Below are 27048 nucleotides of genomic sequence, written 5' to 3' on the forward strand. Positions count from 1 at the left end.
AGCTTTGTACATTTTCTGTAAGGTCTAATATACATTCATTTCTGGATTATCTATAAAAAAGGGAACCACGATTTGGTTAGCTTAAAATAATAGAAAATTTAAATGATATAAAAAATAATAAAAAGAAAACAAAAATGGATAGAAATGAAAAACTATTATTCTCTAACAGTCCTAGAAGGTAGGAGCTTGAAAAGGTACCCTGGAAGCAAGCTGCCTCTGTGGGCTCTAGGAAGGCTGGCTGTGCCCAGCTGGTGGTAGTGTTGGCAGTCCTTGGCTGGCATCTCTTCAGTTTCCACCTCTGGTATTACATGGCATGCTCCGTGCCTAGGGTTTATCCCAATGCAGTCTGCAAAGGCCCTAATTCTAAATACAGTTAGATCCACAGGTCCTGGGGGCTAAAGACTGGCATCTGGGGTGTGGGGTCACAGTTCAGCATATAACAGCACTCTGACTCTGGGCTTTATAGTGTCTGTCTGAAATTCACAAATCTTCATCTTTTTTTTAATGTCTCTAATTTTGATTGTCTTGATTTTAACCATTTTTTTCTCTCACTTATTTTTTAGCGAAAATGGGCTGGACTTTCTATTGGGCAGGAAATAGACGGTAGGTATTTTTTTTTTTTTTTTTAGCTACCTAAAGCTGATTGTGTTTTTTCATTCATTAATCTTTATATAATTACTGATTATTAGGCTTTAACCCTTCATTCCCTCAGAGTACCAGTGACAGCTATGTAAATAGCAAAGGTGTGCTGCCCGTAGCCCTTCCTCCTCTCTCAGTAAAGTGTGTCCTAGAGTGTTACAGTTCATCAGCTTTCTACCTGGTGGCTGGAACTGGTCCTCACGCTTAAGGGGCAAGCCTTTCGCTAGCTGAGCGAAATTTTTGTCTTTTAAAAAATCTTTTCCTTTCTTCATTCACAGAATCTTAATAAATTCATTTTAACATATTTTCTCTTCAGTAGTTTGCTAAGTTCATTGCCTTTTTCATATTTATTTCTGTCCTCAGGGTTAGTCCTCTGACTTAGTTTTGAGGAGGCTGGAGTGGCTCAGAGAGTGCTTGCCTCCTGTGTTGATCTGACCTCTGTTGCTGTGATAAAGATCATGACCGAAAGCAACTTGGTGAGGAAAGGATTTATTTGGCTCACAATGTTGCTATCACAGCCCAGCGCTGATGGGAGCCAAGGCAGAAAGTCAAGCAGGGCAGGACCCTGGAGGCAGGAACCAGAGCAGAGGTCTGAGGAATACTGCTTATGGGCTTGTTCTCCTTGGCTCTCTAAGCTTGGTTTCTTATCCGATCACCTGCCTGGGGGTGACACTGTCCAGAGTGGGCTGGGCCCTCCAACATCAATCATTAGTCAAGAAAATGCCCTACAGATTTGCCTACAGGCCAGTCTAATGGAGGCACTTCCTCATTGAGGTTCCCTCCTCCCAGATCACTGTAGCTTATGGTGACAAACGAACCGGCACACCTAGCATATATGTGCAGATGACTCCCATATTGGATCCCCAGATCATAAAAAACAAATAAGAAAAAACAAAATCACAGGTTGGAAAGATGGGTTCGTGCTCATGAACACAGGAGGACCAGTTCAGATCCCCAGCACCCACACCAATGCTGGGTGGGTGTGATAGCCTCCTTATGATACTAGCATTTGGGAGGGAGAGACAGTAGAGCAAACAGATAGACCAGCAGAATCAGTAAGCTCCAGGTATTACAAGACTGCCTCAATTATATAAGGTGGAAATCAGTGAAGGAAGATCTTCACATGTATGTGCATGTACATGTCCCCCCCCACACACACGGTGCCCTGACATGTATATACACACCACACATAATACACATGCAAAAACAAATAACAATGAAAAGCCCAAGATTTGTCTAAGCATAGGTAGTTTAAATTGTGATGTGTTTTTGTGTGTATGTGTATGGTGTTTTTGTTTCATTTTGTTTTCTATTTCATGGATGTTTGGGGGAAGACATCACAATTGAAATGGTGTGATATTTTGTTATATGTTGCTTTCTTTTTATAGTGACCTTGCAAGCAAGTATCATTCCCATGGTCTCTGAGTAATATTATTGGCCTAGGAACATTCCTTTCTGTTATTATAGAGAAGTACAATCCCTTTGTGGAACATTTTTGAGGTGGAAGGGAAAGGTTGGTTGACATGGCCTGCTTCTCTTCCAAGGACCCAGGCTTAATTCATAGTACGTAAATAGAGGCTTACAGCCCTTTGTCATCACAGTCCCAGGGTATCTGATGCCCTCTTCTGGCCCCCAAGGGCTCTGTATACATTGATGCATGGGCATACATAAAGCCCAAATACCTATGTGCACATTAAAATAAAAAGGAAACAATTGGACTGGAATAACGGTTCAGCTGGGCTCACAACCAGTGTTTTTTAAAAGAGGAAAATGATTGATGTGGCTATCTCAAGTCTTATTTATTTTCAGATAGTATCTCTGTATCTGGATCTGTAGACTGCCACTTTGTCTGTCTGTCTGTCTGTCTTGAGACAGTCTCTCTTTGCAGCCCTAGCTGGCTGGAATTCACTATGTAGACCAAGCTGGCCTCAAACGAAGAGATGCTCCTGTTTTTGCCTTCTGAATGCTGTGATTAAAGTCATGTACCACCATACCTGGCTGAATTCTAGATCTTCGCTTTCCTGTCACTTGATGCTGTATTTATCTTGTGGGGGGATGATTTTGCCTGGGCTTTGTCTGCGGTCATCCCTCCCACCCTCCTTTTCTGCTCCCCACTTCCCACAGTGGGAGCACGATGTGTTCATATCTCTTTTCAAATAATTCAGTTTTCCTGGTGCCCTATGACTGTGGACTGTGTGTGCTATTATTGTCCTCCTTGTTGCCATGATAGGACCACTGTTATCTCTCAGCCCAGAGCTTCTGAAGATATTCTCAGATATAGTAGCTTTAACCTGGATCAAAGGAGATAGTATCTGGGCCAGGTGGTGGTGGTGCACACCTTTAATCCCAGCACTTGGGAGGCAGAGGTAGGCAGATCTGTGAGTTCAAGGCCAGCCTGGCTTACAAGAGCTAGTTCCAGGACAGGTTCCAAAGCTACAGAGAAATGTTGAAGATAATATCTGAGAGAAGCTGGTAAAGTGGTAGCCCATTGCTCATCTCTCTCAGAAAAGTGACGGGAGAATACCAATGGGAGCATTTGCCTAGAACATGAAAGCTGACTTTTTTTTTTTTCTGAGTTGGAGGAAAGGGAAGCCTTGAGGTTACCTTTGGTTGGCTCTTCATTTATTGTGGAATCAATAAGAGGGATGAAAAAAATTGGATAAAAATGAAGGGCTTCAGTCTAGGTAGGGGCATTGGATGGCAGGGAGTGCATAGTCAGTGCTTCCCAGACTAGCCTGACAGGATTGCATGGAAGGTTGATTTTTAAAAACAGTTTCACAGGCTCTTGGGGGAATCTGATTCATGTGTCCGTGTTTTTAACAGTCACCTCTAAGTGGTTCTTCTCAGCCACATTTTGGGAAACACTGACATAAGTGATTCCCTTAGCTATCACCTCTTCACCTGAGACATTGTGCGAAGCTGGGACAGCAGAGGAGTTGGCACCCGAGCAAAGTAGGCCAGTGCGTGAAGCCAGGGTTCCCTGTTCATCGGAGATGAAACCAAAGCTTGGTGAAATACTTAATGAGGTCTGAATGTGGGAATGGTTTCTAGTTTCCTTAAATTTATTTGTTTAAATGGAAGGGCAAGAATGTTATAAACTTAACTTCAAAAAGGTTTATTTTTTGTGTATGTTTGTGTGCCTACATGACTTTATGAATGTATGTTCACCTACATGCACACTGGGACCTTCAGAGACCAAGGGCATTGATGCCCCTGGGACTGGAGTTCTGAGCAATTGTGAGCTGCCCAGTGTGGATACTAGGAACTAAACCCAGGTATTTGTCTTAACCTCTGAGGTATCTCTCCAGCCCTTAAAGTTAACTTTCAGTACAATTGTTTTCTATTTGAAAAAGTATATGTAGTGATTTGGATGTCAGTGACCCCCACAGGCTCAAATATTTTAATGCTTGGTCCTCGGTTGGTGGAACTGTTTGGGAAGGATTAAGAGGTGTGGCCTTGTTGGGGAAGATGTGTCACAGGGGGCTAGCTTTGAGGTTTGAAAAGCCCATGCCCTTCCCAGTTACTTTCTCCCTAGCTTATGTTTGTGGAATAGAATGTAAGTACTGTTACTTACTGCCATGCTCCCTGCCATGATGGCCATGGACTCCAACCCTTTGGAATGGCGAACCCCCAAATAAAATGCTTTCTTACATAAGTTGTCTTGGCCATGGTGCCTTATCAAGCAATAAGACAGTAACTAAAGACATTATGTTGTAAAGTTTGTTGGGTTAAAATACAGATTTTATGGCTGACAGTATGTTACAAAAACAGTTTTCTTCTACCAGAAATGGATTATTGTCTAGAATCAGATTTTTTTTTTCTTTTCTGAGAAAGGGTTTCTCTGTGTAGCATTTGCTATCTGGAACTCACTGTGTAGACCAGGCTGGTCTTGAACTCACAGAGATCTGCCTGCCTCTGCCTCAAGTGCTGCCATTAAAGGCATGCACTACCACCACCCACCTGAGTGTCAGATCTTTAGAGAGGTGAATCAAGGAGACTTCATGGGTCAAACTATAGTCAAGTGATTGATCCACACTGAAGCAGGTGGGGAAGATGCATGAAGCGCGAATTGGGGCCTGGCTGATGTGGATGGTGTGGTCTTAAGGGAGGAACTGCCCATCAGTGCCAGTGGTGATGTACATGTGCTTTGGAGAAAGGCGATTCAGGGATGCTGGCATGGGAGCCCTTACCGTGAGGCTCTGGAGATACATCAGTTGTTTTAGTGTAAGAGTGTTTTCTGGAAGGGTCACCTCATGTGCCATCTTTCTGTCTGACAGTGTCATATTGTATCAGACTTAATTCAACTTCCCTGAACCAGGGTTAAGAACAGCTTTTAGATGACTATGCAGGTCCTCCGTAAGATCAGCCAGTGCCCTTCACTGCCGAATCGTCTCTCAAGCAGTTGGAAGAATTACTTTAATTAGTACTATATTTTTAAAATGTTCATGCTTTGTTCCTGTGTGGAACTTTCAGACTGCTAACTCTTTGGGACTGGCCATGGTGCTGACCTCCTGGGCACTGTCCATGGTGCTGACCAAGCCTTGGATCATGCAGCAGCTTGGTCTTCGCTATTTAGGAACATGACTTTAAATTAAAATGAGCTTAATATATACAGTTTATTGATGATATTTTAATATACACATTAATATTTCTCAAGTTGAAGATACTACACATGCATGTGAATTATATTATACTGCTTTGGAGTCTTTAATGCCCAGCATGGTATCACAGTATACAAATCCTTATGCAATATATTTTTCATTCAGTATTTTAGAGGCTATATATCTTTATTAAAATATATCAAGTTTTTATTCTAATAAGATTGCTATATAGTGTTCCACTTAGGAGTTTACTGCATTTTGTTCCTTGTTCTCTTACTGATCAGTGTTTCTCAGTGTTTGGCCATTTGCAGATGATCTGTAGTGAGTCTCCCTGTAGATCTCACTTTAGACAGACGTTCAAGGTGTCTGGATAGAAACCTGTGATGGAATTACTGACTCCTTTGTTTTCATAATCTTTCTAATTATAAGTATTTTACTACATGGAAAGAAACGAATCTCTCTTTCTTATAAAAGTTTTTCAACATATAACTATAACCTATAATTGCTACAAAACTTGACAAGGGACCAAAAAATCAGAATTGGAAGCAGGAGAGTATTCTAAAACTTTTGGCCAAAACTTGAATTTATTCTTAATCTTTAAGTTCATTTTCCAGCCCTTACTTGGGCTCTGTTAGTTTGTTTATGAAACATTTAAAACATATCTTTCCTCATTTAAAATGCCAAGTCAAAGAATAAAAAACGTGATTACACAAGAGATTTCATTAAAAGAATTACAGGAAATCTTTGTGCATAACTTGAGTGGCTGTTAATACGTAAAGTAAGTTTAGAATAGAATTTGAAGGACTTACCTAATCCAATCTTTTTGGTGACACTTGTGGCAGTTGAAGGCTCAGAGAGATTAAATGATTTATTTAGATTCCAGCAGGATCTGTTGATATGCAGACTCAAAATTTCTTTGGAGAGAACATCTTCGTGAACCACTGAAATCTTGTGTCAGATATTTTATTTGAAAACCATCCAGTGGCTCTTTCATTTCACGTCTTACTGTTTGACCAGTGTAACTCATAAATAAACCATACTCCGTCTAAAATGAATGTTAAAAATCTATTTTTATATGTTTTAAAGACTTATTTTTTGAGGCAGGAGAGATGGCTCAGCAGTTAAGAGAATTTGTTGCTCTTGCAGAGGACCTGAGTTTGGTTTTCAGGACCCACTTTAGCCTGTAACTCCAGCTCCAGGACCTGACACCTCTGGCCTCTGAGGGCACTGGCATGCACATGCACGTACACATGCACAGACACACTATACATGCCCAGACACACATGCCCAGACACACTATACATGCCCAGACACACATGCCCAGACACACTATACATGCCCAAACACACATGCCCAGACACACTATACATGCACAGACACATTGTACATGTACAGACACATTATACATGCACAGACACAATATACACATAATACAATAAATCTTAGAGTTAATTTTTCTTTTTTGACAGTTTCATAGATACATAATAAATTTTAGTCATTCTTGCCCTCTTATCTCCCTTCCCTTTCTTCTCTGAAATAGTTCTCCCCAGCAGCTCTTAAGATACACATAATAGAATTTTTTTTTTTTCGAGACAGGGTTTCTCCGTAGCTTTTTTGATTCCTGTCCTGGAACTAGCTCTTGTAGACCAGGCTGGCCTCGAACTCACAGAGATCCGCCTGCCTCTGCCTCCCCCGAGTGCTGGGATTAAAGGTGTGTGCCACCACCACCTGGCAATAGAATATTTTTTAAAGATATATTTATTTATTTTGAATAGTGTTCTGTGTGAATGCCAGAAGAGGACACCTGATATCATTATAAATGATTGTGAGCCACCACATGGCTCCTGGGAATTGAACTCAGGACCTTTCGAAGAGCAGCCGGTGCTCTTAACCTCTGAGCCACGTCTTCAGCTCCATAATAAAATCTTAAAGAGTTTATTTTTCTTCTTTGGCTATTTTCGAAGGTATATGATGAAGTTTAGCCATTCTTGCCCCCCTGTTATTCTCTCATTTCTTCTTCCCTCTCTTCACAGAAGCCATTCTCCCCAGCAGCTGTTTTACTTTCGTTCTGGTGTGTGTGTGTGTGTGTGTGTGAGAGAGAGAGAGAGAGAGAGAGAGAGAGAGAGAGAGAGAGAGAGAGAGAGAGAGACCACCTAAGTTTGTTTAGGGGTGTTTGCATTAGCATGGGTGGGGGTTAGTTACTGGAGCAGGGACAACTTATCCATGACATCAGCTGATGAAAATGACACCCTTCCCCCAGCTCTCATCAGCTGTCTGCAGTCCCTCCAGGACTACAGGTTGGGACCCTGTGAACCCTTCCCTCTTCCATGATGAAAGGTTCAAGGGCCTTTAATAAACAAACATTTATTTATTTAATATTTGTGTAGGTGTGTGTCATGGTGTGCATCTGGAAATCAGAGGAGAACCAGTGAGATTCAGTTTTTTTCTCCCACCATGTGGGTTTGAGGGATTGAACTCAAGTTGCCAGGCCTATAAGTGGGTACTTTTGCCCCTGGACGAGGGCCCAGATGTTCCTTTGCAGTGTACCTCCATATCCTCTGGCCCTTTCATTCTTTCTACCCTGTATTCTTGGAAAAAGATCCAAAAAAATTACTTAAAGATTTTTTTTTATGTTTAATTATCTGTATGTGTGTCTGTCAGTGTGTGGTATGTACATGTATGAGAAGGTGCCAGTGGCCAGATCATTGGATCCGCTAGAGCTAGAGTTAAGAGTATGGGTCACCTGATATGGCTGTTGGGAATTGAATTCAAAGCTGATTGCTTAGCCACCTAGCCCCCACTGCAGCCCCTTCATCACCTATCTTATGAGTACTGTAGAGACAAGTATTTGGTGTGATTGGGACTGGAAGCTAGTCAATTGGAAGGCTGGTTAAAGGCCTTTTCTTGAAGCTTTGGTCTGTGGACTAGAGTACTGTATGTCTTTTGTGTGTAAATGTCAGTCATTATTTCTATATGGGTTTCTTTGAAATGGAAAGAGAACTTGGAACTTTTGAAACATGTGGGAGAACACATTTAAATACTTTTAGATTTTAAAATGTTATTATTATTATTTGTTTATTTTATGTATATGGATGTTTTATTTGCATGCATGTTTGTATGCCATGTGTGGGACTGGTACTTGTAAAGGCCAGAAGAGGGCACAGACCCCTGGAAATTGGAGTTACAGATGGTTGTGAGCCGCCGCATGGATGCTAGGAACTGAACCTGGGTCCTCTGGAAGATCAATAAGTGCTCTTAGCTTCTGAGCTATTACTCCAGTTCCTCTGTTGGATTTTGTATGGATTTCATCCATAATCTTTTCTAATTTTCTTGTTCTTGCCTAGGTGATATTTTTCTTTGTAAAGAGCAAACTAAAAGTGTTTCCCACTATTTTATAACTTCAATTATAGTGTTAATTCCATCAATCAAGAATAAGACCACTACCACAGTTTAAAGCTAAATTTCAAGCAAACTTAATTGAATACTGGCCAGGTAGATGAATTCTGGCCATGTTTATACCCAGGTTTCTAGGAAATGGCCCAGAATCAAGTATGGCAGGGGCTTCAGAAGGAAAACCCATAATTTATTGCATTTTCCATCAGGCCCAATCATGGACAAACATATATCCTGACATTATATCCTGCCTATGTACCTCCCGCAAACATGGGCTCAAGCATATCCTGTGTAGATGGACTAAGCAAACTTGTTTGGGGGTGTATGTGAAAACATGGCTTGTTATCGCCCATAAACAATAACCTCTAGCATTTCAGGAACTATCTGTCCTTGGGCAAAGGACTTTCAGATCAGAGGCATTTTTGTCTCATAGATCTCTATGGCATAGTAATTAAAACTTAAACTCTAACTTTGGCTCCAACATTCTTCCCTTGAGTTGTATCCTGAGACAAGTCCTTGACTCTGTGATGAGTACCTGTTTACATTGGGATCTAATAAACATCATCTTAATGGTACCCAGACAGGAATTATCATTTAGTTAAGGCATCAGTGATGCAAGAGCCAATGCAATTGGCAGAAGGAAAAGAGCCAAGGGTTCTGTGATGGCTGTCATCAGAGTTACTTCTATCTAGAAGGAACCTGAATTGAGAATGGGGCGTTATTTACTTCATCTCAGGTCCCCCCCCCCTTTTTTTTTTTGGTTTTGGTTTTTTGAGACAGGGTTTCTCTGTGGCTTTGGAGCCGTCCTGGAACTACTCTGTAGACCAGGCTGGTCTCGAACTCACAGAGATCTTCCTACCTCTGCCTCCCCAGTGCTGGGATTAAAGGCATGCACCACCACCGCCCTGCCCGGCCAACAATTTTATCTTATAGCTATATAATAACCTCTCTGTTTTACATAGATCAGGTTGAGTGCCCTATCGTACTGTGGGACTATTTCAGCTAATGAATCTACCTGTTGATAGATCTGGATCTATTTGGTTTTAACAGGTACCTTTCTTGGTATGCCAGTAGCACTATATGTAGCTATTTTGTCCCGTATGCCAGGGAGTTTCCTTTTGATCTAACATTCCAGCCTGCTGGGGATAAGGGTGATGTTCTCTCTGCTGGAGCTAGGATGTTGTTGTCAGGGTCCAGGAAGGCTAGAATGCCAGTCAAAAGCAAAGAGGGAGTTCAGGCATAAGCATCTGACTCGCTGGCCCAGCTGAAAAGACAGGGAGCATTCACATTGGCTGAATTGGTCCACATCAGCTTTCAGCAAGTCCAGGGCTTGCAGTCGTTTGGGGCATGTTGTAGTCAGAAGCTGATGCTTGGATATGTCTGTCAGTCAAGTGTAAATCTGCTGAAACAGATATAGACTAGGGACAAAAGTTAAAATTTAGGAACTTAAAGGAAAATCTTACATTTGGAACTTTCAGGCCCATGGTCCTAGTAATTGGGGAATAGGAGAAGTTCTAGGATCAGGAGAGAAAATAGACAGGTGGGAAAAATTAGGCTATACTAATCTGGAGTCCTATTTATTATTTGACCTGGGAGAAGTAGATCCAAGTCTTATGACTCCCTCGATTCTCTGGAGCTTACATGAATACTTTTAGTTTACAAAAAGACACGAAAGTTTTAGATATATTAGCATTACAATCTGTACTGACATGCATATTGTAGGAAAAGCAGGTAATAGGTATCTGTAAAACAGCTGGAGTAAACTCATAACTTTGAGTCCTAGTTATAATAGCTGTAGATTTAGGCTAAAAAGCATGAACATTTTCCCCTTTGTCCAGAGAGCTGTATATAGATTAGACAGAGATATCTTTGGTTGGATGAGAAGCACCTCTAAGTCTATACTTAGAAGACAACCAAAGGAAATTTTAAATCTTGAGCTTGTGACCGAACAGTGCTCTACCAGCTTATCAGAACTCCATTGATCAATGGTAAAACTCTGGACTTTTGAAATCTTAGTGTAAACACAGCATAGAAGTGGAAAGAAATATGAAATATTTCCCATTTTCACATACCTTAAATCATTTACTTTTACCTGTACAACTTGCCCTTCTACACTTTAAATCACTTTCTGAGACCCTCAAAACTTATTTAAGCTTATACATTCTCAGACCTTCGTATACCTTGGACCTCAATACTTTCATGGGCTTTAGCATTTTCTCTTTCCATTAATCATCTACCAGAGACATAAGCAGTTATTACTGAGAACAGTCATTGTAAATCATGTTCCTTTGGTGGAAAGTTACATCAGAAACTTGTATATCTTTTAATATGAAGTCTGTTGGCAAGGCAAACCTGTCTACCTTTTCTCTACAAGACTTTTTAGATTTTCTAGTATTTCTAGAAAAAGCAAGGCTTTATTTTTATATATGATATAAGCTAACAAGGTGGCTGTAGCCTTGGGGAAGAACCTGGTTGCCTGCTGCTGCTGAGCTGACAAAGCTATAGTTAGCCTTGCCATCAATGCAATCAGAGACATGAGAAGGATAAATTATAGCATTAAGTATAATCCAAATGTTCTATGTATCATTAAAATGAGAGAGACTAGTTCTTTACAGAGACAGCCATCCCAGGCTCCTGTGGTCTCCATGGCACTGGGAGCAGAGGCACCAAGACAGCATCAGTCTTGAGTTGCCAGGCCCAGAAAGTGAGAGACTTTCCTGGGGAACTGACCTTACTTTGTGTAGGCAAAGTGGGGCAGTCGGCTCTTCAGTGTTCTGCTTGTCCACAGTTTGGGCCAGGTCCTGGTGGCAGGGACTGCACTGGGGAAGTCTTTCCCATGTTTAGTGTTACCACAATCCCGGTGGAGACATCGTGACAGCCCTACCCCTTCATCTTCTCTGGAGACTTCAAGGTCACTCCTAGGATCTGGGAGTCTCTGTCATAGTAACCTTTTTCTATTTTAAATGCATGTTCATCAGATCTCGGACAAGTTTGAGTACCATTGTCTATTAAGTATATCTGAGCTAAACAAACCTAGGTGTGAAAACATATCTAACATGGCTACAAGTTCTGTTATTATAGATGACTAACTTCTCACCTGTATTTCTTAATTATACCTTACATTTCTAAATGAGCTGCATAGATACAATATCTTAAACAAGAGTAGAAACATATGCAGCATAAGAAAAATAATTATAAATTTGTATCAGTTTACAAAAGTCTATACCAATGTGAAATATTTGAGACTAGTAGTGTTTTTTTAGTTTAAAAGTAAATTCAGTAAGCCGGGCAGTGGTGGCGCACGCCTTTAATCCCAGCACTCGGGAGGCAGAGGCAGGCGGATCTCTGGGAGTTCGAGGCCAGCCTGGTCTACAAGAGCTAGTTCCGGGACGGGCACCAAAGCTACAGAGAAACCCTGTCTTGAAAAACCAAAAAAAAAAAAAAAAAAAAAGTAAATTCAGTAATCTACCCTTTTATTCCATCATTTTTATTTTTAAAGTAGATTCAATAATTTACCCCTTCCTAATATCTTCCCCCTTTTGGAAAAAGATCCCTGAATCTAACCTCCTTTGCTTAGTTACTCCCTGACCATGACCAATAATAACTTGCAACCAGTCTCCCTAAACAATGTCAAACATCCACCGAATGACCAGAAACCATCTATTCCACCTCTTGGGAGTGTGGGCATTCTGTTCTCTAGACTGCTTCCTATTGTCTGAGGGTCATGACATCCCTAGGGTGCCCTTAGAAAATTGGGGTAATGGTCAAGTCCTAGGAGAGCTAGCTATATTTTTTTCTTGTTGTTTTGTCTCTGTGTGGTGGGAAAGTAGTGCCTATCTGAAGTGCTGGCTAGAATAGTCTGTGAGGCTGGACCATCTCAGCTAGCAGCTTTGAAGTTGTTCTGGATATAGGTTTTTAAGGAAACTGTAACTGAGGCATTCTGAGGCTGAATTACCTGGGCTACTTTCCTTATCTTTATTCCTGTCCAGTCCTTTTGTTCTGAAAACACACAAACTTTTAAAGGTAACATACATATTTGTATTAACAGAAGTATGGAGTGTATGGTGTGCACAAGTCAACTAAAGATGATTTGTTTTATGTTTGAGCAAGTAAAATACATTTGTCAACTTTGTAAGTCTGTTTGGACTGCATAACCAAACTGTTAGGAGGACTCTTGAGACCATGAAAATTTATCATGTCTCATCTAGTCTCAGAGCTGTTACCATGCAGATCAGCATACATGTCACCTGTCTTGTAGTCTGCTTGCAACAGAAAACCTACGGACACACCAGAAAACACAGACAAAACTTTTTAACAAAACAGGGAGACAGCTCTCATGAAAAACAGACAGAACTTTCCAACAGGACAACCAATGCAATGAAACTTACGGATACATCAGAAAACGCAGAGACAAAACTTTACAACTGCCGGGCGGTGGTGGCACACGCCTTTAATCCCAGCACTCGGGAGGCAGAGACAGGTGGATCTCTGTGAGTTCGAGGCCAGCCTGGTCTACAAGAGCTAGTTTCAGGGCTGGAGAGATGGCTCAGAGGCTAAGAGCACTGACTGTTCTTCCAGAGGTCCTGAGTTCAATTCCCAGCAACCACATGGTGGCTCACAACCATCTGTAATGAGATCTGGTGCCCTCTTCTGGCCTACAGGCGTACATGCAGACAGAACACTGTATACATAATAAATAAATCTTAAAAAAAAAAACAAAAAAGCTTTCCAACCAAACAAGCATATACAACTTTCTTGAGAAATAGACAGACAATGCTTTTCAACAAGACAAACGAAACTTTCGTTGGGAAACAAAACTTTCCAGCCGTAACTCATCATATGACTCACCAGGAGGCTTCTATCGATGCTTGCTTTGCTTCTCAGCATGGAAGTGGACTCCAATAGTCCACTAATTGAAGGCAACCTTGGAGCATTGGACTTTCCCTCCTGAAGCAGCCTCTCAACCCTGGAGTATAGAGTGAAGATCCAGCTTTAGAATTTGAGTGGATGATCAGAATCTCACTGGGGCCTCCAGAAAATGTTAATCCCACCAGTCAAGAATAAGACACAGTTTATAGCCTAATTTGAAGCAATCTTTAACTAAATATTGTCCAGGTAGATGGGCTTTGACTAGGTCCATACCGAAGTTCCTGGGAAATGGCCCAGAACCAAGTATGGCAGGGACTTTGGAAGGAAAACATACAATTCATTGCACTTCCCATCAGGTCTAATCATGGACAAGCAAATACCCTGACATTATACCTGCTTACGTAACTCCTGTCCACATGTGACCAAGCACATCCTGTGCAGATGGGTCAAACAAACTTGTTTAGGGGAGTGAAAACATGTGGCTTGTTGTTTCCCATAAAAAATAGCCTATAGCATTTCAGGAACTCTCTCTTCTTGAGCAAGGGGCTTGCAGAGCAGAGGCATTTTTGTTTCAGGGATCTCTATGACATGGTCATTAAAACTTAAAATGTAACTTTGGCTCTCACAGTAGAATGTCAAAATTTTATATTCTGTTTAATTATATTGTGTAGTTATTCTATCAAGCATAACTCCCACAAACAGATTAAAGAGTGAGCATGGCTAACCCATGCTACACATGTACACAGCTCCAGGGCCTAGAGACCTGCAGACTCAGGGCATTAGGCAAGGCATGGGCAGGTATATTGTAGAGGGGTGGAGCCAAGTCAACTCAGAGGCAACTGATTGAATGCAATTCCTATGTGTTCTTGGGGACTTTCAGGGAACACGAGAAAGAAGTACACATGCCTTAGCCTCACTGAAGAGCAGGGCTGGGCTCTTACTGGGCATGAACAAGTTGACCTGTTGGGGAAAGTTAAATGCAAAAGTTTCTCTGGTCTTTCCTGGGTAGCAACCAATATCAGATGCTATAGTGTAAGAACTTTTGCTTTAAAAGTTTGCTTAGAAACTGGCACATATAGATATGCACAAGCTGATTTAAAAATCAGCCTTTTTTTTTTTCTCTGAAAATGCTTCTTTACAATTATGTATCATTGAGATACATAATTTTAAGTCCCGGTTCTACTTACATGTACAATATGATATATAAATTTTGTGTTCTACAGCTAAGCATTTGGGGCTGAATAGTTACTATATAATATAAAATTATATGTAGTGCTTTAATATTTAAGTTCATGACATTATAGCCTAAAAGCCATCTTAAAACTCCCGAGGCATAAGCAGGACTTTTCTTACTCAGAGTTTTCTGTGTGCTTGTCTTGTGGATTGTAGGCATATGGCTACAGCTCCTGGAGCTTTCTCTGTGCTTGTCTTGTGGATTGTAGGCGTATGGCTACAGCTCCTGGATCCGGTGGGTGTTCCGTAAACACACTTGCAGTGTTACAAAGGAGTGTAACTTACCCCTTACCTCACAGGAAATAACCCCTGGGAAGCATCGTTTCTTAACTCCCACCCCCATTTTTTTCTCCTGCTGCCTCTTACTTTCTTAGGGCAAGGAATCTTCCCACCTCTCTCATGGTAGCATGTTCTTAGATCAAACAAAAATCATCTTTGGTAACCACATGCTGCGCCAACTCCACGGGGGCCACCCATCTTGTCTCTTTGTCCTCTGTTAAATGAGGAGGAGGGGGGTGCAGGAACTGTGAAGAGAGATGTGATTTTTTTTTCTTTGTCATGGAGGGATGAGGGGTCAAAGGTGAGGGAGAGTATCGTTTAATATTTTCTTCTTAGCTCAGGTGAGTAAGGCAATCTCTGACTATTGATTTTTAGGTCTGTGCAAGCGTGTTCCTCCAGTGAAGCCGACGTAAAGCTCCCTTTTGGTCAAGTACCTCTCTATTCCCTCATGCTGAACTCTTTGTAACTAGAAACCCAAGTTTCTGGTGTTCCCGTGGTTCTTAAAGAATGCTCCTTTTTCCCCTAGTCGCCTTGTACTCATTTGACAAAGCCAAGCAGTGCATTGGCACGATGACCATCGAGATTGACTTTCTGCAGAAGAAGAACATCGACTCCAACCCCTATGACACTGACAAGATGGCCGCAGAATTCATCCAGCAGTTCAACAACCAGGCTTTCTCAGTGGGACAGCAGGTAGACACTTTACAGGCATCTGAACGCTCGCCGATGGCCAGAATTGTGCTTTGGAAGAACTAAGAGGAGCTTAGTTTTCATAGGAAAAGTCCCATGCAAATTGAGGAGTGAGTTTACTGAACCAATAGGAGTCTGTTTATAGGAAAGACTTCATGCCAGGTGGTGGTGGCACACGCTTTCAACCCCAGCACTTGGGAGGCAGAAGCAGGTGGATCTCAGTAGGTTCTAGGCCAGCCTGGTCTACAGAGTGAGTTCTAGGACAGCTAGGACTGTTACATAAGAAACCCTGTCTTGAAAAACCAAAACAAAAACAGAAAGAGAGAGAAACCTTCACTCAGCTTTAGGGAGCCAGAGAAATGGCCCAGCAGTTCAGAGCACTGGCTGCTCTTCTACAGGAATCCAAGTTTAGTTCCCAGCACCCATTTCAGACAATCCAGATCCCCTGCTGTCTTCTGGTGTCCAAGGGTACCTGTGTATGGCACACATGCATATACACGTAAATTGAAAAAACTTCAAGATTTTAGATTGTGTTAAGATGTCATATATAGGCACAATAGTTTTTCTTCCTGAAAATTTGGGAACACAGTAGAGACATTTTTCTCTTCTTGCTGTGGAACCTGAGATTTGTTTCTGGGTATCTTCCTGTGTCACCAGCATGTTTCTGTAGAAGAGCAGGGGCTGGGGAGATCGCTCAGTCAGTACAGGGCCTGCTAAGCAAGGCTGAAGGCCTGAGTTTGACCCTTAGCATCCAGGCAAGAAGTTGGGAGTGGTGGGATGACCATACTTGTTCCTAACCCCACCCCCAGAGAGGCAGAGACAGAGCATCCCTGGAGGCCCCCGCCAGCTGCCTAGTCAGATCAGTGAGCTCCAGGTTCAGTGAGAGACCCCAGCTCGAAAATAAGGTGGAAAAAGCAAGATGGAGAGCCATGCTTGGAGTTGATCTCTGGCCTCCACACATACGTGCATGCACGCCTGCACACACATGGACCTGCACACACATAGTAGATCAGAACTTCTGGTGGAGGCTGGACTCCCCAAGATTTTTAAGAAAGCTTTGTACGTATATTAACAAATTCATCATAGAGACCGCGCAGCTTAGTCCCTCATTGAGAACACCAGTGTTGCTTTTTTATGCTTCAGTTAACAGCAGATGATTAATCTAGAAAAATATTCCATTAAGCATAAGTGTGCTCGGTTGGAGAATGCTTCCCGTGCATGAAGCCCTGGGTTCTATCACTAGCCCTAGCACTACCGAAAGCCAGGCATGATGGGTTAGGTCTGTAATCCCAGCACTTGGACAGTAGAGGCAGGAGGATCAGGAGATCAAGGTCATTGTCAGTTACGTAGCAAATTTGAGACCAGCCAGGGTTCCACAAGACCCTGTCTCAAAAAAATAAAAAGAACATGAATTCATACATTGTTTATGCAGGTAAATAATTGTAGCCCTTTTGCCCTTACTCTTAGTCTTATTTGTGATTTTGTGTTTTGAAAACAGGTTTCTTCCTATGTAGCCCAAGCTGACCCTAAACCCAACCCAACAGCTTCACCCACACAGATGCTGAGCTAACAGGCATGAAGCACCACTCCTGCCTTCGTGTTTGTCTCAGTTATTCTGCAGCTCTTTCTCACACCGCAGCTTCGCAGCAACGGTCCTCACATGTTGCTGGGAGACCCGTGCAGATGAGTCCTTTTCAGAGGACCTACAAAGTCGAAATGACTTCTGTAACACACTGTGGTTGTTTGCCATCTTTCTGTTCCTCTGCTGCATGGGTTTGGTGCAGTTCTGCAGCCATCAGTGTGTGTTAGGACAGTGTCCTGACTGCCGGAGCAGACGGAAGCATCCGGCTGTCTCCAGTAAGCCAGACAGGAAAGGGATTTGCAAAAGTGGGACAGCACCACTTTTTGCCCTTGCAGTTTTTTGTTTTAGAAAGTGATTTTATTTTAAATGGATACATTAGTTTTTTTCTTCTAATCTCTAGTATGGTAAATCTTGGCAGACACATTCCATATAAACATAAGTCCTCAAAAGTAAATAGCGGGATCCTGGGAGCAAAACGCCTGGGATTGCTGCTTGTCAGTACCGCCATGGCTACTGATGTACCTAGACTGCCTTGAGGTCTCTGTCTCAGGAGACAGCTGGGGGGGTGGGGGGGCAAAAGGCAAGAGCTAGTGGGGTGAATGCAGTGTTACTTTTATTTCATTTTTTTCCCTGATAAATATGGCTAGATAACAGTTTAAAATATTCATATATTATGGTATCAAACTGATGTACAGGAATAATACAATGTATTTTTAATGAAAACATTATAATTAACTGGGCATAGTGTTACACACAGGAACAAAATACAATGTATTTTTAATGAAAACATTATAATTACTGGGCATAGTGTCACACACCTTTAATTCCAGCACTCAGGAGACAGAAGCAAGAGGAGCTCTGAGTTCGAAACCAGCCTGGTCTACAGAGAGTTACAAAACAGCCAGAGCTACATAGTGAGACCCTGTCTCAAAAAAGAAAAAAGGGAAGAAAAGAAAAGAAAAGGAAAGAAAGAAAGAAAGAAAGAAAGAAAGAAAATGCAAATAAACAAACCAAAAACCCCCAAAGAAGAAAACATTAGAATTAGAATGAACCGTAGATTTTCTTGTCTGACTTCCTCCCAAAGGAGAAATTTTAGGTTCAGAGAAGATGAATTCTGTGCCCATAGATACACAGCCAGGGACATAGGAAAGGTGAAATAAATAATTAATAGCACACAGTATGTCCCAGTCACTATTTTTGGCATGGCAGATCAGCAGGGAATGGAGTAGACATAGCTCCTGCTGCTGTAGAACTTTCTAGTTGAAACAGGCGAAAACAATGCCCACAAACGGAAGAAACCCGCTGCCGCGCTCAAGCTGCTGCAGTTGTAGGTAGTCTAGAAGGCCCCTGGATGCTACCTAGCTGTCTGGTTGTTGACTACTGCCCATTGCTGTGGGCTTTTTGTTTGTTTTGTTTTGTTTTTGGATGTGCTGTGTTTCTTCTGGATTCCTAGATATTTTGGGTATAATTGTATTCTGATTGTGAGTTTTAGTCTTTGATTTTAGCTTTCTTATCTTAAGATACCATCCTAAGAAATTATATGATGTTTATAATAATTTAAAACCCAAACACATGTAGACGTCAATACACCATGAAAGAAAATACTTGGGAAAGCAGAGAAAAAAACCTGATCTGATCCCCCCCTCAAGTCACTGTTCTTGCAGTAGTTGTGATGGCAGAGTCACCTCAGCATGCAGGAGAGGCCTGTCCTCTAGCAGGTACCTACAGGTACTTGGTAAATGAGTGAGTGAGCTTTCAAAGCTGTCCACACTTGTGTGGCAAGCGTTTTGTATTAGTTATAGGAAAGGCTAATTTTAGAATTATAGATCCACACTTGATTTGGCACAATCATTTCCTGGGCCTCAGCCCTGGTGCTTAACCTGTTTCTAGATCGATGCTGGCTTGGTCGTTGTTGTTATTGTTGTGTTGTTTTGAGAAAGTGTTTCTCTGTGTAGCCCTGGCTGTCCTGGACCTCATCTGCAGACCAGGCTGACCTCGAACTCACAGAGATCCACCTGCCTCTCCCTTCCACGTGCTGGGATTTGAGGTGTGTGCCTCCGTTGCCTGGCTGGATCTCAGCTTTCTTACTGGTAGTTTCTCGAGTGTTTGAGTGCTGACTGTGTCACCTCCTATCAAACTAACGCATGTGAGTTTTCTTTTCCTGTCACTTGGGTCGTGAGTGCTGTGACTGAGCAGCAGAAACTGAGGGGGATTCAAAAGAAAACTGTTTTTTTGTCCTTGGAAAACCTTGGTGTTGTGGCAAGAAGCCCATCTTGGCATGAGATAATTTTCCTCCCATTACTTTTTCTCTTCACAGCTTGTCTTTAGCTTCAATGATAAGCTTTTTGGGTTACTAGTGAAGGACATTGAAGCCATGGACCCTAGCATCCTGAAGGGAGAGCCTGCGTCAGGCAAAAGGCAGAAGGTAAGCTTTATTCCTAGTCTTTTCTAGGCACTCTTTCTGATGGGACTTGAGCAGCCTGGTGGGATCCGGGCATTCTCCTGTGCACAAGCTTGTCATAGTGTGCGTTCTTCCCTCCAAGCTACTGGCCCAGTGGCTCTCAACCTTCCTAGTGCTGCCCCTTGAATACAGTTCCTTATGTTGCGGTAACCCCAACTATAGCATTATTTTGTTACTACTTCATAACTGTCATTTTGCTGCTGTTATGAATCATAATATAAATATCTGGTGTGCGACCCCCAGATTGAGAACCACTGTGCTAAGGCCTCACTGTTGAGTATAGCTATCATTGCTACTGAAATAGAAAGTAAAGCATACGTAACTGCAGATCCACTTGTAATTTGCACTTTTTAAAAAATATTTATTTATTTATATGAATGCTCTGTCTGTATGTACACCTGAATGCCTGTAGAGGCATCAGATCCCATTATAGATGGTTGTGAACCATCGTGTGGGTGCTGGGAACTGGACTTGGACCTCTGGAAGATCAGCCAGTGTTCTTAACCACTGAGCCATCTCTCTAGCTCCCATCATTTGTACTTCTAATCTTAGTTGAATGCAGATATTTATTATAATCAAGGAGAACATAACTGTAAGGGTGCAGACATTGCCATGTAGGAGTTGTGGAAAGTAGCCTTGAGAAAGCAAATGTAACTCAGATGACTGGCTGAACGATTTGCTTTGCACGGAAAGACGTCCTTTCCCCCGTGTGTCTAACTTTGCTTTGAGATGTCTATAGCCCACTAATTATCATCTTTCTGTGCAGATTGAAGTAGGGCTGGTTGTTGGAAACAGTCAAGTTGCATTTGAAAAAGCAGAAAATTCATCGCTCAATCTTATTGGTAAGTCACAGTTTTAGGGAACTGCAAATGAAACCGAGATGTCTCTGCTATTGCATGTGACTCATGGGAAAGAGGAGGGACTCCTCCCTGAAGGCTTATCCCAGAGTCGGGGCATCTGCTGTTAGATATGCTGATGCAAGGTCCAAAGCCTTCGCCTGGAGCGCTCGGGCCACCAAATAGAATGTGAAACACACAGGCATATTTAATTTCCTTTTCTCATAGCCATATCAAAAGTGATTTTAAAAAATGAAACCTTTTAGTTTTGAAATTCTGAGATAATTTTAGGCTCACAAAGATTTGTAAAAGTAGCTCAGAGAATCTCTGTAGTCTTTCCCCGGTTTCTCCTGGTATCAGCATCTTAGAATACAGTTACCAAAGCTGACAAGTTCACATGGATTCGTTGCTGACCCCCCAGCCCCCCCCACCCCCCCCCAGCGCTGTCTTTCTGGGATTTCACCAGGTTTTCCCTTTTGGGGCCTCTCTCTGTTACAGGGTCTCATTTGGGGTCTTCCCGCACTCCATAGAGTTGTTCTGTGAGAGTCTTCCCACTGCTGACACCTTCTCAGAGTTAGCTTTTGTGACCTTCAGCACTGCCAGCCCCTCGGCTAATTGCTGTGTTCCATGAAAGACCATCCCTGTTCTGAGTGACTGAGATGAGTGTGTGCTTAAACTCCTCCCAGTGGATTCGGCTCTTGTTTACTGGCCTTACTTTGATATGCTAAAATGATGCAGTTTAATCTCCGAGAATAGCAACTCATTTAAATAATGATGTGCTAACTCGAATTTATGGTTGACATAATTATGTTTGTGTCTGTCCCAGGAGAACAGTGAAGTTTCTCATTGGCTGCACAGTTGTGTCCAAAGTTACTTCGTTTAAATGTGGGTTGTTGTTGCTGGTTTTTTTTCAATCAGTAATTTACAGTCTCTATTGCTGTGTGTGTGTGTGTGTGTGTGTGTGTGTGTGTGATCTATAGGGGCCAGAGGATGGCATCAGATTCCCTGGAACTGGAGTCGCAGGTGGTTATGAGCTGTTCAGCATGAGTGCTGGGAACCGAGCTCAGGTCCCTGCTAGAGCAGTGTATGATCTTAACTGCTGAGCCATCACGCCGGCCGAGACATGCACTGGACTTGTAAACCTCCTGTTCTGAGTGCTCGGCATGCCAGGACTGAAGGCATATGCCACCATGCCTCTATGGGTAAACACTCACTGAAATGCAACTCGCATTCTAAATTTGACTTTATTCTTATATTATTTTATAATTTACCTTATGTGGTTATGTGTGGGTATATGTGTTTGAGCACATGTGTTATGGTACATGTATTTAGGCCAGAGGATGCTTTCAAGAACTAGTTCTTTCCTTCCACCGTGTGAGTCGTGGGGCTCAAGCACAGGTTGTCCGGCCACAAGATCCTTAATTCCCCAAGCCGCATCAGTAACCCTTAATTTGATTTTTTCACTTACCGTGTTTCAAGGCTCTCAAATATAAATGATCTTAATACCCACATATATACCATTTTTATGAAGGCGTTACTGTAATTTCCGATTACTGGATATTTATGATGTGATTTACTTGTATTTTCTGTTTGTATGATTTTTGTTAAAATGTCTTATCTCAAGGCAATTCTGTAACTTTTGGACTGTGTAGGTGTTTTCAAGTAACTTATGAAATGTGATTTTTGTTGGAAAATGAAATTGCAGTAATTTGGCATGCAGTAGGTTTGACCACAAGAGGGCAGTAGAGTATAAGTAAAATATCTTTGATCCCCTTCTAAAGGCTAAAGGAAATCTTAAATCTGCAAAACTCAAACCAGAAAATCATTATCTACAGATTTTTTTAGTGTGATATTTTCTCCCTCAACTTTATAAAATCTACACTACCCCCTTTGTTTGCAGTGTGCTAGGGTACCTTGTTCTTTATGTCTGGAATAGGTGTGGTTCTCTTGAGCTACTTTAGGTGGCGCTCTCACATTTAAATGAAACAATTTTTATCTTTATGAGAGAATTTGTAAGTGTAGCTTTCGCAGTCATTAAAGCCTTCAAAATGTTTTTAGATTTTTGTGTTACATGTGACAAGACGTCAAGCTCGTTCCACACTTGTTAGGCTGTTTGACTGTTCTAGGTAAATACATTCGTCTTCTGTACACTTAGCAGCAACTGTGAGGAGCGCTCGCCCTCAGCGGCTTTCCTGGAGCTAGTGGAATTTACATCAGATGTGTGTGCCGTTCCCTTTCATCAGCTAAATTCATTTGGTTGGATTAAAGGTTACTGAGATGGAATTCCGTGACTGGTTCACAGACAGACCAGACTAGCGTGAGTTTAGTTGGTTTTGCAGGTTTGTTACTGACCGTGACTGGAGGGCAGACAAAATAGGTAAGTCAGCCTTACCCTTCTCTCTAGAGAGATCGCCATGCGTGGGCCGTCCACTTTATGTAAGAGCCGTGTGTCAGTTCACTGAGGAGGTCCGGGGGGGCATCTACCCTTTTTATACTGAACCCTGTGTGTTTCACAAATCTGTGTTTGTTTGACACAGGCAAAGCTAAAACCAAGGAAAATCGCCAGTCGATCATCAATCCTGACTGGAACTTTGAGAAAATGGGGATCGGCGGTCTGGATAAGGAGTTTTCTGATATTTTCCGGCGAGCATTTGCTTCTCGGGTATTCCCTCCAGAGATCGTGGAGCAAATGGGTGAGTTTCTGACCCAAGGCTGGTGTTACTCAGGAAGCACACAGGTAACAAGGCGTGCTTCTCAGTAGTTCTGAGCTGAGTTCTCAAACCCACACAAGTGTTTCTAATTTTAACTTCTTAAAAAAAAAACCAAAAAAAACCTTAAGTTTCATGAAAAACTCTCAAAAATATTTACTCTCCTGGGGGAAATAATAGAAATAATGCTTACAGTTTCTCCATTTTACTTGGTTAGCTTACAATGTTTTATGTGGGTAGTTTTAGAAATGGTGCCTCATTCTGAAGCCTCACTGTGGGTCAAGCTTACCCGTCAAACTGTCACTATCCATCCTTGTGGACCTGGGTGGATGCTGGCTGCTACTTCGTGCTGCAGTGCCTTACGGGCCCCATCAGCACTTCCTCGCGTCTAGTAAATGGATACTTGGCAAGGTTTTTAATTAGATAAGTCTGCTCCCCAGAGACAAATGCAGGAGACACATGGGAGTTTCTGTGCCGCATGTGAAGAAATCCGCACTGTCCTCATTTGTCACTTTTCTCCTGAAGGTTTATTTAATTTATCTGTGTGAAGTGATTCGCATTGCCTAGTGGAAATACTGTCAGGACTGTTTTCATATCTGTATCATTGGCTGGATTGGAATGCGAGCAGCAGAGTATCTGAGAAAGGAATTCATAATAGCTTCTTGCAGAGCGAGTGTGAAAACAGAATCCAAAGAGCTGGAGGAATCCAAGCGCCCTGCCCCTCTCCCCCACTCTTTCTCTGTAAATTGCTACCGGGAGATAATAGTATATTCATCACGGTGGACGAGAGCTGCTCCCAGGCCCTGAGCTCTGGGCTGTGCTAGCTGGCCCAGCCGGCCGGCCGGCCGCGTTTCTGCCTGGTTGCTTACTCTGGTAAATTACAGGCATAGCACACACCTGTTCGCCGGGTAAAGGTCGAGTTTAAAGTTGGATTAAGTCAAAATGACAGAGACCCTCATCACCTGAGTTTTATACATCTTGAAACGACTGTGACATACTTCTTATCTGGAAAATACAAAGGCCAAACCCATTTAAAAAAAAAAAGAAACGCAATAATTCGGAAAGTTAGAAGAAATGTGGCCATTCACTGTCCCTTAAAGTATATTTTGAGGACTAATAAATCCTTAAAGTGTTTTGATCAAGACATAGAAATTTATTTAAATATATTTTAGGTAAAAACGGAGTTCATGGGATGGCTCTAAATGATGCATGTTGTTCTTGTGGACTATTTTTACTGGTTTTGTGTCTGAGGGCTGGGAGAGGGTAAGGATTCCCTGTCTTTGCTGTTTGTGAGGTCCAGCCAACAAGTCGGGAAACAGCTCCTCATGGAGGGAGCTGTACCCTGCGTGTGTTAGTGTAAATGGCTCCCCAGTACTGAGGAGCCAGTTCAGGCGCTGGCGTCCTGTGTGTACCCTGCTCACAGGTGGGCGCTGCAGCTGAGCTGCAGTTAGTGCATCGAGGAACAAACCTGGCAGCTGGTTTGTGATTCTGCCACCTCTCAGTTGAAGTTCAATCGAGCAGGTTGTTACCCTTGAATCAGATCTGTGTCTGATGTGTTTCAGATGATGTTTGTGAGCACTTGTGCTTACTGACCGAGGACCGCTGATTTGAATCTTAGTGCTACTCTCCAGAGCCTTGTTTATGGCTTTGTTTTTCCACTAAAACCATTTTAAGACATAACAATAATAATAAGTTTTATCATTTTGAAAGCACCCCACCATGACTTTCTTTTATCAAGAAGCACATATTACCAGTTTAGTTTAAATAGCAGCCTACTGTAAAGCAGCCTTGGCTTTGAACTGATTTAAAAACAAAACAACAAACAAATGAAAAAAAAGCAAAAAAAATTTCTGTTTTCTTTATTTTAAAGGAAAAGCCTGTGCATCTGTTTTAAGAAGGAAGTTCTACTGTTCAGGGTTGATGTCAGAGAAACAGTTATCTTCTAGGCAGACACGGTTCATTGAGGGTTTCTTTTCCTTTAAATGTTAGGGGAATTTAATAAAGAATTTCATTGCCCTCCAAGAAGAATTTGGTGACACAGCTACCACTTGGCTTGGTAAAAAGTGAAAATTGCTACATAGGAATCATATATGCCCTTGATCTTTCACAAAAGGCTGAAACAATCAAACCAAATATAAATAAAATTGCACGTGTTCCTTATGGATATTCTGTTTCCCTCACTCTCCTAGGTAGAAATAAAATGGGTTGATTTTTTTTCACACTCTAGTTCACTAAATGGATTCAATATTTCATGGTTTTAATAGGCAGTATATGATCAGTTAAATAATTAAAATGAGAAAAATATTTAGGAAATAATAATTTATGTAGATTATTAGGTGTTTGTAAGCAGAAAACTTTATTTTGGACTTAGCAAATTGTCTTTTCCTGTAAAGTCTGGAGTTACACTTACTTTGAAATATGAATGTCAATTGAATTTTTTGCATATGTGCATATATATGTATTAAGATTTCTAATTTAAAAATTGAGATGTCAGTAGTTTTCTTTTCTTTGGCCATTGTGTTTATGAGACTGATGGTCATGTCTTTAGGTTGTTTATGTCTTTCATGTGGTTGTAAAATCTCATGTTTCCTTTTAAAAACTGAAAATGGGAATTAGAAATATACAGAAAATTGTGAAGGGATCTGAGATGATGAAGGCTTTCACCAGAGACACAGGTGAGGTAAAGCCAGAGAGCGAGTGAGCAGCGCACATGAGAACAGCCCAGCGTCCTTGACTCCAGCCTAATGTCTCTGTCTTCAGGGACCTCCAAATACTGGGCATCTGCCTTCCTGCTTTTTAAAATGTTTGTTATAGAATTAAAACTAAGGAAATCCTTAAAGAGAAAACAAGCCACATAAAGCTCTAGAGACTGAGGGATGGGGGTTGTGTGGGAATAGAAAGGAACTCTCTTATGGCCAGCGTCAGCTGAGACTCTGTTATTGTGTCTAATCAGTCTACTTATTCCTTTTCCTTTTTTTGTTCCTTTTTTGTCTTGTCTGTGACAATTAGGCTAACTCAAACCCAAGCGGCGTAAGTCATTCTTAGAAATGATGAAAACTAGCCTGTATTTGACACCCTTTGAACATCAGAAAGTTAGCTTGTCTCCCAGCCCCATGATGACAGATGCTTAGTCAGCAGCTCCCTTCAGTCCAGGCTCCACAGGGCAGCAGGGCCACCATCAGTGTGCACTGCAGTGCGAGCAGCAGAAGCTAGCCTTGGAAGGTAAGGTGCGTGAGCTCAGTGGTTAATGGCTGCCCTTGAGCGTTCGCGGGTGTCCTGTTCAGACACTTACCGCACTTGCTCCTTGCGTGCAGTTTTGTGGAGAACACTCAGGATAACAGGGTGACAAGTCACCTCACTTCTTCTTGTTGCACAGGGAGTTTCTACAAAGAAACTTCATTTTTCAGCGTCCCTGGCAATAGCCTCGAAGCTGTAAATGTTAGTGCCAAAGAACAAATCCTTTTTAAGAGCACGGGAATGACAGCTGCCAGGCGGCTCAGTGGCTCACAGCATCTTGGGAGAAGGTTCTCATCTTCCGTGGGCAGGTGCTGTGTCTGGAGAGCTGGGGGAGGCTGTAGCGACCCAGAGTCGCAGATTGACTGCCTTTCAGGTACAGGTAGCGCTGGGCGTCCAGGCCACCACGCCGGGGTGAAAACCCCTTCCTAAGGACTTCTCACCCACTCTTTGAAACTGACAAGGGGGTTCTTTCTGTCTCCCTTTCCCTGACCCTTCCTGGCTAAGCCTGTTTCCAACCTCC

General features: G+C 42.1%; 1 protein-coding gene across 1 annotated transcript in view; it reads left to right on the forward strand.

The window, feature by feature from the left end:
- Positions 1 to 27048, forward strand: part of Nsf (N-ethylmaleimide sensitive factor, vesicle fusing ATPase) — a 141686-nt gene that overhangs the window by 26803 nt on the left and 87835 nt on the right. The window contains exons 4-8 of the mRNA XM_057774437.1: positions 564 to 603; positions 15541 to 15707; positions 19604 to 19711; positions 20514 to 20589; positions 23121 to 23276. Of these exons, the coding sequence (XP_057630420.1) occupies positions 564 to 603; positions 15541 to 15707; positions 19604 to 19711; positions 20514 to 20589; positions 23121 to 23276 (547 nt within the window). The remainder of the gene's footprint in view (positions 1 to 563; positions 604 to 15540; positions 15708 to 19603; positions 19712 to 20513; positions 20590 to 23120; positions 23277 to 27048) is intronic.

The sequence above is a fragment of the Chionomys nivalis genome, chromosome 7, assembly GCF_950005125.1.
Source record: "Chionomys nivalis chromosome 7, mChiNiv1.1, whole genome shotgun sequence".
Taxonomy (NCBI): Eukaryota; Metazoa; Chordata; class Mammalia; order Rodentia; family Cricetidae; genus Chionomys; species Chionomys nivalis.